The 16,498-nt window shown below is 38.3% G+C and overlaps 1 protein-coding gene across 2 annotated transcripts in view; it reads right to left on the bottom strand.

Moving 5' to 3' along the window:
• Positions 1-16,498, bottom strand: part of LOC127852737 (protein unc-80 homolog) — a 138,829-nt gene that overhangs the window by 46,189 nt on the left and 76,142 nt on the right. For both annotated transcript variants that reach the window (XM_052386689.1, XM_052386691.1), the window contains exons 37-47: positions 14,937-15,044; positions 14,518-14,562; positions 13,680-13,864; positions 10,251-10,380; positions 9,573-9,641; positions 9,210-9,317; positions 6,292-6,402; positions 5,539-5,696; positions 3,818-3,943; positions 819-1,038; positions 70-149 (exon numbers count right to left, since the gene is read on the bottom strand). In XM_052386689.1, the coding sequence (XP_052242649.1) occupies positions 70-149; positions 819-1,038; positions 3,818-3,943; positions 5,539-5,696; positions 6,292-6,402; positions 9,210-9,317; positions 9,573-9,641; positions 10,251-10,380; positions 13,680-13,864; positions 14,518-14,562; positions 14,937-15,044 (1,340 nt within the window). The remainder of the gene's footprint in view (positions 1-69; positions 150-818; positions 1,039-3,817; positions 3,944-5,538; positions 5,697-6,291; positions 6,403-9,209; positions 9,318-9,572; positions 9,642-10,250; positions 10,381-13,679; positions 13,865-14,517; positions 14,563-14,936; positions 15,045-16,498) is intronic.

Genomic DNA, 16,498 nt, shown 5'->3' with positions numbered 1-16,498 from the left:
AAGCCATTTTCACATTTCTTCTAAACGAGAAAAGGTTACATGATTCAGCCAACTGATGACTCTACATACCTCTGAAGGCCTGCACAGCCCATGGTATCTGGGTCAAAGGTCGCCAATTTCAGAAGGGTGTGGGCCATGTCTGCCAGTCTCTGTAATACGGTTAGACCATTGATATGAGTCACGTTCTGAGAAAACTGGGCATAATGCATGTGCGTAAAGTGTCATCCCAGATTAGCCTGTGCAGTCCACTTTCCGCTTTTATGTTATTTTTAGTTTTAAGGAAGTCCCTCCTTACAGAAAATCAAGTTTAGGCGGAAAGTGTCATCCCTGATTAGCATGTGCGGATTGCACAGGCTAATCTGGGACGACACTTTACGCACATGCATTTTGCCCAATTTTCACAGAACAAGACACAAAATTTGTAAGAAGGCGTAGCTAGAACAATTATTAAGCTAAGAAATTAGGTTAGGGTTTTTGATTTAGAGTAATAATGTTTTTTGTTGTTCTTTGCGTGTTCATAAGCAGTTTACTTATTTGTACATGAACTTTAAATTTTTTTAAATTAAATTCAGGATAAATTTCTAAAAAATTCTTTGAAGTAACCATACTTTAAACATTATTTGCTAAATATATAAAGAAGTGCAATTTCAGTAAGTTACAACATATTATATTAAATCATTTAGGTTGTGGTAGCGTAGTGGATAAGATGTCCTCCTAAGCTACCGGGGGATCACTGGTTTGATCCCCACTTTGGAAGCATTTGTAAGATCTCCCCCAAAGACAATAAGTACTGGTTCTACCCAGGAAAAGGAACCCACATTATGTGACTTGTGGTCCAGCAGCTCGGGTGGCCGAAAGGAGGAGTCTGCCAGCATCTTCCTGATCTCCTTCATCCTCCCTTGACACGTCACGTAGAACTCCGCCACAATGTTCAGCAGGCTGTCACGAGGCTTGCGGAAATCTTCACGCTGCATTTCCTCATCATCTGGGTCGTAGTCCTGCTTGGATCTCCGCGCCCGACCCTCCTCAGCGTAACGACTGGGTATGAAATGGACAAATAACAAGACCTGTCAGAGGACAGCGCGCTCGACTTTTTGAGGCTTGACAGTATAACGTAAGCCATCATGGAGGGGGGGGGGGTATAATGTGGGTGTGTGGTCATTTAATAGATGATCTTTAAAAAAAACAGGAAAAAAAAATATTTTTTTTGGGGGGGGGGGGGGTTCTGGGGTGGAGCATGGGGAATGGTTTGGGTGGAGTGCCTTGTGGTATGTCAGGTAAGTGTTGTTTTGTCAAAGTATGAATCAAATGTGATCATAAATAAAGAAGTTATGGCAATTTAAGCAAAATGTTCAATTATCTAAGTATAAAAGGGGCCATAATTCTGTCAAAATGCTTGATAAAGTTGTCTGCTCTAGTTTATAGGTTGGGATCATGTTGGTAAAGAAGTATGCAAAATATGAAAGCAACATGTCAAAGGACATAGAAAATATTGGTGGTGGTACGCAAACTTGAACATTTGCACGCTAACGGGAACGCTAACGCAAACGTCGACGCCGGGGTGAGTAGGATAGCTCCACTATATATATTTCATATATAATAGTTGAGCTAAAAATTAGCCACATTCTGGGAAAACAGGGCTTAATGCATAATGTAATGTGGTCACATATTAGCCTATGCAGTCTGCGCAGAATAATCATGGCCGAACCTTTCTGCTTTTATGATATTTTTCGTTTCAAGGAAGTCTAGTCTTAGAAAAAATGCAGTTAGACGGAAAGTGTAATCCCTGATTAGCCTGGTTGGACAAACAGGCTTATCTAGAATGTCACTAAACGCATGTGCATTAAGCCCTGTTTGTTCAAAGCAAAGCTCAAATACATAAAATGGGTAAATGCTAAGGTATAATCTCAAGTAGATCTTACATATTGTTTAAAACCAAAATCTGATTGTCTGTTTTAGAACAGTGTGCTTTGACATGTCTTTCATACATATATATACTGCAGGCATTTTAAACAAGAGGGCCAAGATGGCCCTAGTTCGCTCACCTGAGAGGAGTCGGTTCATTCAATTTTTACCTAACGTCAAACTTGACCTAGATATTGTCCAGACAAACATCCTGGTCAAGTTTCATCATTATTGAACCAAAACTCTGGTGTATGGAGTGTTTTTGTTTTTGTAAGATTTGACCTGGTGACCTATATTTTGAGTTGACCCCCCCTTACCAAACATTAATCTTTGCTTACAAAAATAAATATTTTGACCAAGATTCATAAAATCTGAAACAAAATTGTGACCTCTAGAGTGTTTACAAGGATTTTGTATAATATAATGAAAATTAGGACAATCTAAGGGCAATAATTTTGGCATTAATTATGTGATTTTGCTCATTATCAAACTTGACTGAGATCTTTCAGCAACTTTCATAAAGAATGCTTGAGAAGTGTGAATGCTAAAGTGTGTTTCACCGATCTGAGCCATATTCCAACTTGTCCGAGAAATCAATAAAACCAATGTATTGACTAAGTTTCACGATGATAAGGCAAAAAATGTGACTTCAATAGTGTTCGATCACAAGGTTTCTCTCTAGTCACATAAGGAAAACTGCCCCCACCTGGCGGCCATGTTTTTTGACTGATCGGGACCATTTGCGAACTCATCTGAGATATATATAAAACCAATCTTTTTACCAAGTTTCGTGATGATTGGGCAAAAAATTGACTTTTAGAGTGTTCACAAGCTTTTTTTACTATATAAATGTAAGAAAACTGCCCCCCCCCCCCCCCAGCAGCCATGTTATTCAACTGATTGGCACCAATTTTGAACTCGACTCTCGTATCAAGGAAACAAATGTTCTGACCAAATTTCATGAAAATTGGGCCAAAAATGTGACTTCTAGAGTGTTCACATGTTTTCACTATATACATATAGAGAAAAATGCCCTGCCAACTGGCGGCCATGTTTTTTCACCGATCGGGACCATTTTCGAACTTGTCCGAGATATCAATAAAACCAATGTTTTGACCAACTTTCATGATGATTAGGCAAAAATTGTGACTTCTAGTGTGTTAACAAGGTTTCTTTATAGCCAAATAAGGAAAACTGCCCCGCCCACTGGCGGCCATGTTTTTCAACGGACCAGAACCACTTTTGAACTCAACCAACATATCATTAAGACAAACATTTTGACAAAGTTACATGAAGATTGGGCATGAAATGTGACTTCTACAGTGTTTACAAGGTTTCTCTTTTGTTTGACCTAGTTTTTGACCCAGCATGACCCAGTTTCGAACTCGATCGAGATATCATTGGGACAAATGTTCTGACCAAGTTTCATGAAGATCGGACAAAAAATGTGGCCTCTAAGGTGTTTACAAGGTATCTCTATAGCCAAATAAGGAAAACTGCCCTGCCCACTGGCGGCCATCTGTTTCAACGGACCAGAACCACTTTTGAACTCGACCAGCATATCATTAAGACAAACATTTTGACAAAGTTTCATGAAGATTGGGCATGAAATGTGACTTCTACAGTGTTTACAAGGTTTTTCTTTTTTTTGACCTAGTGACCTAGTTTTTGACCCGGCATGACCCATTTTCGAACTCGACCAAGATATCATTGGGACAAAGCTTCTGACCAAGTTTCATGAAGATCGGAAAAGAAATGTGCCCTCTAGAGTGTTTACGAACAAATGTTAACGGACGGACGACGGACAAAGACAGGTCACAAAAAGAGCTAAAAAGAACAGAAGCTCATATAATTGTTATGGCTAATTTTTAATAGTCCAGTATCAAAGATGGTGCAAGCCTACTGTACACACCTGGGGTAGGTATTGGAGTCCTCTCTGTCATCATAGAAAATGCTGGTTTCCACTGGCGACCCTCGGTCACGTTTGTCCTTACTGGTTGTCCGCTCAACTTCAAACTGCCTCGGCAACGGAAGCGTCCTGCGGATGGAGAAATGAAAGGTGAATGCTAAAGGCCTTGGTCAGTGATCTCTCATTAAAACTCTGAGGACCACCATGAATTCTTGATTTACAAGCAAATTCATTAATTGATATTCCCCGCCAATATGCTTCTGGACACAAAAGTGTTATATTTGACACTCAAAAAAGCACTATTTCAAGATACAAAGGGCCATAACTCCATCATTAACAGATGGTGTACAATGCCATTTGGCGTGCATCATCTTCTTATCCATATATATATATATACTCATACCAAGTTTCAATGAAATCCGCCAAAGCACTTCCAAGATATGGCTCCGGACGGACGGACAGAAAGACGGAAGGACGGAAAGACAAACGGACGGACAACGCCAAAACAATATCCCTCCACCTATGGCGGAGTTTAAAAATACCTACAGTAGGTAAAGAGATAATATTTTGTCATACCGCTGCATTGATATCTGCCTGACATAACATTGCATGATATATTTTTTAATATCAGTTCAACAGAAAGTTCTTACATCAGTCGCTGATAGGAGGTAGGTCATATTACTTGGAATCAACTATTAAGTAATCATTTTTAGTAAAATCGAATCAGATTCAACAAAACAAACAATTTGATACCAAGACGTAATATATTTTAAACACAAAATGCAACACAAACAGCAAAAGACATTTTTATAAGCGCACGTGCTCAAGACATCATTATTAACACGTCAAACGACAAGTAATTTTTTCCGGCTAAAAATGCAGCGTTTTTAGCGTTTTTTTCATAATTTCTTCAAAATCGGGGATGTAGAGAAAAATAGATTACTGCCTGACCTTTTTGTAATAAATCAGGCTAAGCGCGAATATAATAACAGCTAAGCAAGCCTCACCGTTATATTATTCTAAGCCTTGCCTGATATATTACAAAAATATCAGACAGTAACCTGTTATTCCCTTTATACCATTATTGCACACAAACATTAATGTAAATTGTATCACGTATGCAAACCTTAATGTCAATTTTTTAACAAGAGATTGCCAAGCAATATTGTCCCCTACCGGTGAAACTCCACCATTGTCAGTTTTTTTTTTTAAATATATGTGTTGCCATAGCAACCATAGTTCTTGACGTAGGAATAAAATGAAATGACGTGCATAATCTCCATATTGCCATCTATCCATGTTTGAAGCACAGGCTAATCAGGGACGAAACTTTCTGCCTAAATTAGATTTTCGGTAAAGAAGGACTTGAAACTAACAATAACATAAAAGGGTAAAGTGTGATCCCTGATTAGCCTATGCACCTGCGTTAAGCCCAGTTTTCTCAGAAAACGACTCAAATTATTGTACTCGTGAGCTTTTGGTATGTTTCTTCCAGTCTTTTGGACAAAGAACAGGCTTTTTGGTTTATACAAACAACTCATCTCAGTAAAACAGTATGATATTCATTCTTCAGAAACTTCTTTCCAATTGTATGTTTAGCTACTTATAATACAGTTCTTGGTGTTTTTGTAATTTTCTCCTGTGTTATTCTTTATTTCTTTGTTTTAATGCCAAATTTGATACATTTCAAAGAATCAAACAAATCACAGGTTCAAGCTTCAAACCTTGAGAAGAAGTCACATGATGTGATCAGAGCGCGCACAGAGGAGCCCATAGCGTTGATCATGTTGACCTCGTTTCTGGCCGCGGTGGGGTTGTCTTTCTTGTTTGTCTCCATCTTCAGGTAGTCCAGGTAGCGAGGTAGGACGATCTCTAACACAGTCTGTGGTAACAGGCAGAACATTCATGGTAACAGGCAGAACATTGATGGTTAGTGCCTCGCTGTTTATTCCTCAATCTGTTTTAATGTTGACTGATCCAACAAGTTTTTTTTTGTATTCTTGTCAGAAGCAAGATGTTGAAACAGGTTGCAAATTTAAATAAAAATGTAATGGAAATTTTCTGTTTTACTATAACAAAGGTCAATACTTAAGCAAATTTAAACTGTTTATAAAAATATTGCACATGCAAAACTTCATATCATGAAAAAAAATGCATGCAAATTTATAATTGTTTGAGTGTGTCTGAGGTCTGATAGAAAGACAGACATCAAATGGAGAATCAAGTGTACCCCTCTAATCGTTGTAAGAGATATTATAAATCAACTAAGTGTGAGATCTGGTACCAATGGCTCTTTTGATCCATACTCTAAAGCATTCTCTAGATATTCTGATACGACACTAAGTGCTGGTACTATGTATGAAAGGGGCTCTAGAATGTCTCAATAAGCCACAATAAGCTTCAGAATTTTGATGAAATAGAGCTAAAAAACATAGATCTAAACTCATCTAAGTATTAACTTCTCTTATATAACGTACCAGCATCTGAATGCTGCGGAAAGACTCTGGTGAGTACACCACCACGGTTACACACATGTCTATGACTTGGAGGATGTTGAATGTATCGGGGTCATTCTCGTAACAAAAGTCCTGAAACCAGAGATAAACAAGGAGCATGTTGAAAATGTCGTGGTCATTCTCGTAACGAAAGTCCTAACACCAGAGGAATACAGGAAAAATAGTATCAAATAATATTCTAAGAAAATCATAAAAGCAATTATTCTAATTATTTGATTCTCCAAAACTCAACTATTATGAGCCTTGTACAGGGTTCAATATACCCAGCAAACTGGACCTTGATGTGCACACTTACCAGAGCCTTGAAAGGGACTTCATATTCAATCAGGTTCAATATACCCAGCAAACTGGACCTTGATGTGCACACTTACCAGAGCCTTGAAAGGGACTTCATATTCAATCAGGTTCAATATACCCAGCAAACTGGACCTTGATGTGCACACTTACCAGAGCCTTGAAAGGGACTTCATATTCAATCAGGTTCAATATACCCAGCAGACTGGACCTTGATGTGCACACTTACCAGAGCCTTGAAAGGGACTTCATATTCAATCAGGTTCAATATACCCAGCACACTGGACCTTGATGTGCACACTTACCAGAGCCTTGAAAGGGACTTCATATTCAATCAGGTTCAATATACCCAGCAAACTGGACCTTGATGTGCACACTTACCAGAGCCTTGAAAGGGACTTCATATTCAATCAGGTTATATATTCCCAGCAAACTGGACCTTGATGTGCACACTTACCAGAGCCTTGAAAGGGACTTCATATTCAATCAGGTTCAATATACCCAGCAAACTGGACCTTGATGTGCACACTTACCAGAGTCTTGAAAGGGACTTCATATTCAATCAGGTTCAATATACCCAGCAAACTGGACCTTGATGTGCACACTTACCAGAGCCTTGAAAGGGACTTCATATTCAATCAGGTTCAATATACCCAGCAAACTGGACCTTGATGTGCACACTTACCAGAGCCTTGAAAGGGACTTCATATTCAATCAGGTTCAATATACCCAGCAAACTGGACCTTGATGTGCACACTTACCAGAGCCTTGAAAGGGACTTCATATTCAATCAGGTTCAATATACCCAGCAAACTGGACCTTGATGTGCACACTTACCAGAGCCTTGAAAGGGACTTCATATTCAATCAGGTTCAATATACCCAGCAAACTGGACCTTGATGTGCACACTTACCAGAGCCTTGAAAGGGACTTCATATTCAATCAGGTTCAATATACCCAGCAAACTGGACCTTGATGTGCACACTTACCAGAGCCTTGAAAGGGACTTCATATTCAATCAGGTTCAATATACCCAGCAAACTGGACCTTGATGTGCACACTTACCAGAGCCTTGAAAGGGACTTCATATTCAATCAGGTTCAATATACCCAGCAAACTGGACCTTGATGTGCACACTTACCAGAGCCTTGAAAGGGACTTCATATTCAATCAGGTTCAATATACCCAGCAAACTGGACCTTGATGTGCACACTTACCAGAGCCTTGAAAGGGACTTCATATTCAATCAGGTTCAATATACCCAGCAAACTGGACTTGGATGTGAACACTTACCAGAGCCTTGAAAGGGACTTCATATTCAATCAGGTTCAATATACCCAGCAAACTGGACCTTGATGTGCACACTTACCAGAGCCTTGAAAGGGACTTCATATTCAATCAGGTTCAATATACCCAGCAAACTGGACTTGGATGTGAACACTTACCAGAGCCTTGAAAGGGACTTCATATTCAATCAGGTTCAATATACCCAGCAAACTGGACCTTGATGTGCACACTTACCAGAGCCTTGAAAAGGACTTCATATTCAATCAGGTTCAATATACCCAGCAAACTGGACCTTGATGTGCACACTTACCAGAGCCTTGAAAGGGTTTTCATATTCAATCAGGTTCAATATACCCAGCAAACTGGACCTTGATGTGCACACTTACCAGAGCCTTGAAAGGGACTTCATATTCAATCAGGTTCAATATACCCAGCAAACTGGACTTTGATGTGCAAACTTACCAGAGCCTTGAAAGGCACTTCATATTAAATCAGGTTCAATATACCCAGCAAACTGGACTTTAATGTGAATACTTACCAGAGCCTTGAAAGGGACTTCATATTCAATCAGGTTCAATATACCCAGCAAACTGGACCTTGATGTGCACACTTACCAGAGCCTTGAAAGGGTTTTCATATTCAATCAGGTTCAATATACCCAGCAAACTGGACTTTGATGTGCACACTTACCAGAGCCTTGAAAGGGACTTCATATTCAATCAGGTTCAATATACCCAGCAAACTGGACTTTGATGTGAACACTAACCAGAGCCTTGAAAGGGACTTCATATTCAATCAGGTTCAATATACCCAGCAAACTGGACTTTGATGTGCACACTTACCAGAGCCTTGAAAGGGACTTCATATTCAATCAGGTTTAATATTCCCAGCAAACTGGACTTTGATGTGCACACTTACCAGAGCCTTGAAAGGGACTTCATATTCAATCAGGTTAAATATTCCCAGCAAACTGGACTTTGATGTGAACACTAACCAGAGCCTTGAAAGGGACTTCATATTCAATCAGGTTTAATATTCCCAGCAAACTGGACTTTGATGTGAACACTTACCAGAGCCTTGAACGGGACTTCATATTCAATCAGGTTCAATATTCCCAGCAAACTGGACTTGGATGTGAACACTTACCAGAGCCTTGAAAGGCACTTCATATTCAATCAGGTTCAATATTCCCAGCAAACTGGACTTTGATGTGAACACTTACCAGAGCCTTGAAAGGGACTTCATATTCAATCAGGTTATATATTCCCAGCAAACTGGACTTTGATGTGAACACTTACCAGAGCCTTGAACGGGACTTCATATTCAATCAGGTTCAATATTCCTAAAACATCAGGTGTGTCCTTCTCCAGGGAAAGAAGCAGGTCAAACAGACAGTTGGGCTGCACCTGAAAAGAGAATTTACAACCAAATATAACATGAAGAGAATTTGTATCCAAATACAACCATAAGATAAACCTTGGTATATTGAAATAGTTTAATACTCAGGGTAATCATATAATCAGGTCTAATATACCGAAGCAATAACCAAAATATTGTTACTGTATTACCAAGCAAAATATTAAAGACAACAGACATCAGGACAAAAGCAAGAAAATGTGTGTAATACAGGGTAAAACTCACTGTCAATAATTATATATTACCTTAGTGGTGTCAATAAGTCCAGTAGCAGCTGACTGGAAGTCTATTATAGGGGCCAGACTGCCAAACAGCTGAAAATGATTGGTGCTTGTAGAAAATGAAAAAGACAGATATGAGTAGAGTTTTCTTATGTCAACAACAGTACACCATACACTTGTATGTTCAAGAAAGCCTCATCGAGCCCATGGCCCATAACATATGTACAGGGCACCTGAATTTAAAAAAACTCCTCTATGTTCTGTATACTACAAAACCTGAAACAATGACGATTGTCCCAATTTACTTTATGACACAGCATACCCATTAAAATTCCTAATTACAACATTTAAAAGTTTTTGACAGGCCAAAGACAGCAATAACTTTATTGCAGCATAAAAGATATCTTACGCAGCGCTTAGAACTACTAACATACAAACTGCTAGCAAACAGGTCCATGTACATTAACTATTGTGAGCAATGACACAAGAGTTGCGTTCTCAGAAAACTGGGCATAATGCATGTGCGTTAAGTGTCGTCCCAGATTGTCGTCCCCAGACTGCACAGGCTAATCTGGGATGACACTTAACGCAAATGCATTAAGTGGACTGCACAGGCTAATCTGGGATGACACTAAACGCACAGGCATTAAGCCAAGTTTTCTCAGAACAAGGCTCACACATTTCGGCAAGTTACCGCCATACCTGGAGCATGAAGGGTTTCCTGTGCAGGATGTAGAACTGCTTACACACAAACTGGATGGCTTTGCAGATGAGGGGGTTGGGAAGATGGTTGCTGTATGTCCTCAAAAGTGTAGGCACCACATTCAGAAACCTGCGATTAATAAGGCCACGTACTGGAAAAACTGGGCTTTATGCATGCCAGAGCTCCAGATAAGGGCCGTACAGCCGTAAATACGGCTTTTTCATGAGAATTACTCATTTATTTTTTATAAATTGGACGTACAATTACGACTTTAATATCCCTTTTACTCATTTACGGAAAAAAATTGGCCGTACTGATATGTCCCCGTCCGCGCGGCATGATTTGTTGGTCTCTAACCTAACGGCGCTTTTCGCTAATTTAAATTTCCGAAAAGTTGTAGACTGGTTTCCGGAATTATTGTCCATTCTGCCGCGTGATTTCTTTTAACTCGTAAACCCGTCAGAAACAATATGTCTGCGCACAATGGTAGGCCGGCTAATTAACCGAAGGCTGTTCAAAGCTACACTTTGTTGTCATATAAAGGCTACATACGGTGTCGTCTAACCATCCTGACATTCAATCTGTAATCCCAAGACATTGTCGCCCCAATATTTAACGATTTGATTGCAAAGGTGGCTAAAAACGATAGAAAACACGATGGAAAACTGATGAGACAGCGTCAAAAATGGTCATTTACCAAACTAACTGGTTGGCTTGTGTCAATAAAAATGAAGAAATATTATTAGTCAAGAGATTTAATGTTAAGTTGTATGCCAAATGCAAAATGGAAAACTGAATAAAGTAACTGTTTCAGAAGCTAAATGCATTTATTATAATTGCTGCAAATTATTCTGTGAAGTCAGTTATACACCCTTCAATATCCAAGAACATGGCCAGTACAGTACTACCTGTATTTTGGGATATGGTAGTACAGGTACTAATTGATTTTCAGCGTTACTCCTTTTCTTTCAGTCAGTGGCAGTACCGTTACTAATTTCACAAATCCTTATCTGGAGCTCTGGCATGCGGGTTACGTGTTGTCCCTGATTTATCCGCACAAGTTTATCAGGAACGACACTTACTGCTTTAATGGAATTTTTTGTTGAAAGGAGGTTACTTCTAAACTAAAATCCAGTAAAGGCAGAAAGTGTTGTCTCTGATTAGCCTGTATAAAACTGCACAGGCTTAACTGGGACAACACTATCACATGCATTAAGCCCATTTTTTCCAGAACAAGACTTATTTATATGTGGACATCTTGAAGCAACACAGTAACTTATCACTGACAATTATTTTTAATGCGGTGCATGTTAAAATAGATTTTAAAAACATGTGTTTGAAGTGAATGCTGGTACCTACCCATTCATAGAAAACATGCATTTGCAGTGAATGCTGGTACCTATCCATTCATAGAAAAGATGTGTTTGAAGTGAATGCTGGTACCTACCCATTCATAGAAAAGATGTGTTTGAAGTGAATGCTGGTACCTACCCATTCATAGAAAAAGATGTGTTTGAAGTGAATGCTGGTACCTACCCATTCATAGAAAAGATGAGTTTGAAGTGAATGCTGGAACCTATCCATTCATAGAAAAGATGTGTTTGAATTTAATGCTGGTACATACCCATTCATAGAAAAGATGTGTTTGAAGCAAATGTTGGTACCTATCCATTCATAGAAAAGATGTGTTTGAAGTGAATGCTGGTACCTATCCATTCATAGAAAAGATGTGTTTGAAGTGAATGCTGGTACCTATCCATTCATAGAAAAGATGTGTTTGAAGTGAATGCTGGAACCTATCCATTCATAGAAAAGATGTGTTTGAAGCGAATGCTGGTACATACCCATTCATAGAAAAGATGTGTTTTAAGCGAATGCAGGTACCTATCCATTCATAGAATAGATGTGTTTAAAGTGAATGCTGGTACATACCCATTTATAGAAAAGATGTGTTTGAAGCGAATGCTGGTACCTATCCATTCATAGAAAAGATGTGTTTGAAGTTAATGCTGGTACCTATCCATTCATAGATAAGATTTGTTTTAAGTGAATGCTGGTACCTATCCATTCATAGAAAAGATGTGTTTGAAGCGAATGCTGGTACCTATCCATTCATAGAAAAGATGTGTTTGAAGTTAATGCTGGTACCTATCCATTCATAGATAAGATTTGTTTTAAGTGAATGCTGGTACCTATCCATTCATAGAAAAGATGTGTTTGAAGTGAATGCTGGTACCTATCCATTCATAGAAAAGATGTGTTTGAAGTGAATGCTGGAACCTATCCATTCATAGAAAAGATGTGTTTGAAGCGAATGCTGGTACCTATCCATTCATAGAAAAGATGTTTTTGAAGTGAATGCTGGTACATACCCATTCATAGAAAAGATGTGTTTGAAGCGAATGCTGGTACCTATCCATTCATAGAAAAGATGTGTTTGAAGTGAATGCTGGTACAAACCCATTCATAGAAAAGATGTGTTTGAAGCGAATGCTGGTACCTATCCATTCATAGAAAAGATGTGTTTGAAGTGAATGCTGATACATACCCATTCATAGAAAAGATGTGTTTGAAGCGAATGCTGGTACCTATCTATTCATAGAAAAGATGTGTTTGAAGCGAATGCTGGTACCTATCCATTCATAGAAAAGATGTGTTTGAAGTGAATGCTGGTACATACCCATTCATAGAAAAGATGTGTTTGAAGCGAATGCAGGTACCTATCCATTCATAGAATGGATGTGTTTAAAGTGAATGCTGGTACATACCCATTTATAGAAAAGATGTGTTTAAAGCGAATGCTGGTACCTATCCATTCATAGAAAAGTTGTGTTTGAAGTGAATGCTGGTACATACCCATTCATAGAAAAGATGTGTTTGAAGCGAATGCTGGTACCTATCCATTCATAGAAAAGTTGTGTTTGAAGTGAATGCTGGTACCTATCCATTCATAGAAAAGATGTGTTTGAATTTAATGCTGGTGCATACCCATTCATAGAAAAGATGTGTTTGAAGCAAATGTTGGTACCTATCCATTCATAGAAAAGATGTGTTTGAAGCAAATGCTGGTACCTATCCATTCATAGAAAAGATGTGTTTGAAGCGAATGCTGGTACCTATCCATTCATAGAAAAGATGTGTTTGAAGCGAATGCAGGTACCTACCCATTAATAGAAAAGATGTGTTTGAAGTAAATGCTGGTACATATGCATTCATAGAAAAGATGTGTTTGAAGTGAATGCTGGTACCTATCCATTCATAGAAAACATGTGTTTGAAGTAAATGCTGGTACCTACCCATTAATAGAAAAGATGTGTTTGAAGTAAATGCTGGTACATTTGCATTAATAGAAAAGATGAGTTTGAAGTGAATGCTGGTACCTATCCATTCATAGAAAAGATGAGTTTGAAGTGAATGCTGGTACCTACCCATTCATAGAAAAGATGTGTTTGAAGTGAATGCTGGCGTTAATCACGGTGGCGAGGCTGTATCGAAGCATGGCGGAGTCCTCACAGTGCAGGATGATGCAGCCATTTATCACGTTCAGGAACAGACACAGGTCCTGGCTCCAGTTGAACGAGCACGTCATACGAGAAAACATTGTGTGCATCAACTGTGAGGAGGAAATGTGGGTATTGAGGGGTTAGCGTCGTCAACAAATGGTTTCAAAAGTTATGTTTGACAGCCTTATTTTAACAATGTTGTCAACTGACAATAGATATATAGGTTACATTTTGTTAGTTGTTTACAAAGGTCTTAACTGGGAAAGTTAAAGATATACTAATTATAAGGATTAAAATGTGTTCAATTTTCAACACAACAGAAAATCTACAAAAGACGCGGCTACACAGGTCAAATGTAGTTTTGCTGCCAACAAAGGTTTGAGCTTTGGATTCAAATGATGTTAATTTGAAAATTACATTTAAAACATAGCAATTGCCTTGTGAGGGGGTTAAATCTGAATAACATATATGGGCTGTGTGCTCTGCAAAAAGGGGGTTTAATGAATGTGCATAAAGTGTCGTCCGAGATTAGCCTATGCAGTCCACACAGGCTAATCAGGGACAACAATGTCCGCCTAAACTGGTTTTTTGCAAAGATGAGACTTTCTTGAAACGAAAAATATCATAAAAGCGGAAAGTGTCGTCCCTGATTAGCCTGTTCGGACTGCACAGGCTAATCTGGGACAACACTTTACGCACATTAATTAAACCCACTTTTCACAGAGCACAGCTCATAATTAAAAAAATTGAAAAGAGTACTTACCTTGAGCCAGGATGATTTGTGGAGAGTGTCCAGTCCAAACAACTCCTAAATTATATAAGAAACTACAATTATTACACAAACATACTGAAAATATATTAAATGACAAAACAATTAAAATAAAAATGTACTTCAACATCTTGCAATTAAGTTAAACTTTTGTGGTACAAAAATTTGATTCCCAATGGTAACAATTACAAACTGTTTAACAAGAGCACCGCATAATGGATGCCACACTTGGCTGCGGGTGCAGTTTTGAATAAATGAAAGTTTGTCAGAATTCATTTTTTTTAGAGGTCACAGTGACCTTGACCTTTGACCAGTTTGAGTTTTTCAAATATTTTTAATTTTCATTAAAATTTAGAATTCAGCTTTCAATAAGAGTTGAATATACACAATCAATGATTCTGCAGAATACAAACCTTTCCAATATTTCCATTGTAGAGACTAAACTCTGCATCCAGGGCTTTCCTTGGAAACGATGGCAACTTTACAAGCTCCTCATGCAGGAAACTTATGTGGTTCTGCATCTATAATAGCAAAGTTACCATTCTGATTTTTAATAAAACAAAACTTCAGAAGAAAGTGACTGTTAACATTTTATTAATAAACATAGCCACTAGTGTTGCAATTGAGATAGCTTACACTTGTACTGCCTGAACATCAAATCCTTTTATTACTTATATTAACAATTATTAAAATTGCAATTATTGTTGATGTTGTTGTTATCTTAATTTACCTTAATATTAAGAAGGTAATAACTCATATATTGTTTTCCCCTCTGTATCAATGGTAATATTTTGAACCGTTTCCCTTGGCATAACAACCTCGGGGTGACAGTTAATAGTATTGCACCCTCTACTGCGGGCAAACAATTTGACAGTTACCAAATATTTATGATATATCCATAATGTAATGTCCGGAACACTTTCTCTGTCCACTACACTTGAGTTAATAATAATTGTTGCCGATTGCTAGGATACTGTTGTCATATGAAACAAGTGTTTTTATTGAGTAGTCCGTGTGCTGAAAGTGCTCTTCGTGTGACACTTATTGTGCGCTCAAATACAGTATGCTTCTTAACTCTTTCAGTGCTGGAACCGAATTTTAAAGGCCTTTGCAAACAGATTGGATCTAGATGAGACGCCACAGAACGTGGCGTCTCATCAGGATCCAAACTGTTTGCTATTCTGATAGTATTCTTTTAAACAAAATCTAAGAGAATGCTAATTTTAGAAATTCAGCAGACGACATTTTAGCAGACAACAAATTTCCCAGCATGCAAAGGGTTAACTGACTGAGGGGGTTTTGAACAGCAAAACTCTTTTCTGTTTGAAAATTAATAATTGGGCATTTAATTGGTTCCATGTCTGAGAAGACACACATAATTCAACCAATGAAAAAGTGCGGTATTAAAACAGTTACATGAGGCCAATGTCAGCCTTAGTCATATTTACGGTTGTATCGTCTATTGAAAACTATTTTTTTTTACAGTTGTTGAGGTTTTCCTGTAGTTTCTTAAGTCAATGGGTCCCTTATCAATATTAACAAGAGGACCTGAAAGGCCCAAAAACGCTCACCTGAGATAACAAGATATTATTGGGACAAATCTTCTGACCAAGTTTCATGAAGATCGGAAAATAAATGTGGCCTCTAGAGTGTTAATAAGGTTTTGCTATAGCCATATAAGAAAAAATACCCCGCCTGCTGGCAGCCATGTTTTTCATCCAACCGGCACCATTTTTGAACTTTCAAGATATTATCAAGATTAATCTTCTGACCAAGTTTCATGAAGATTGGACAGTATATGTGGCCTCTAGAGTGTTAACAAGATTTTACTATAGCCATATAAAGAAAAATGCCCCGCCCCTTGTTTTTCTAGCAAACATAATTATTTTCTAACTCATCCAAGATATCATTGAGACCAATCTTCTGATGAAATTTCATGAAGATTGGACAATAAATGTGGCCTCTTTAGAGTGTT

This window comes from Dreissena polymorpha, chromosome 12, assembly GCF_020536995.1.
Source record: "Dreissena polymorpha isolate Duluth1 chromosome 12, UMN_Dpol_1.0, whole genome shotgun sequence".
In the NCBI taxonomy this organism is placed as follows: domain Eukaryota; kingdom Metazoa; phylum Mollusca; class Bivalvia; order Myida; family Dreissenidae; genus Dreissena; species Dreissena polymorpha.
This window is presented reverse-complemented; position numbering and strand designations above follow the sequence as displayed.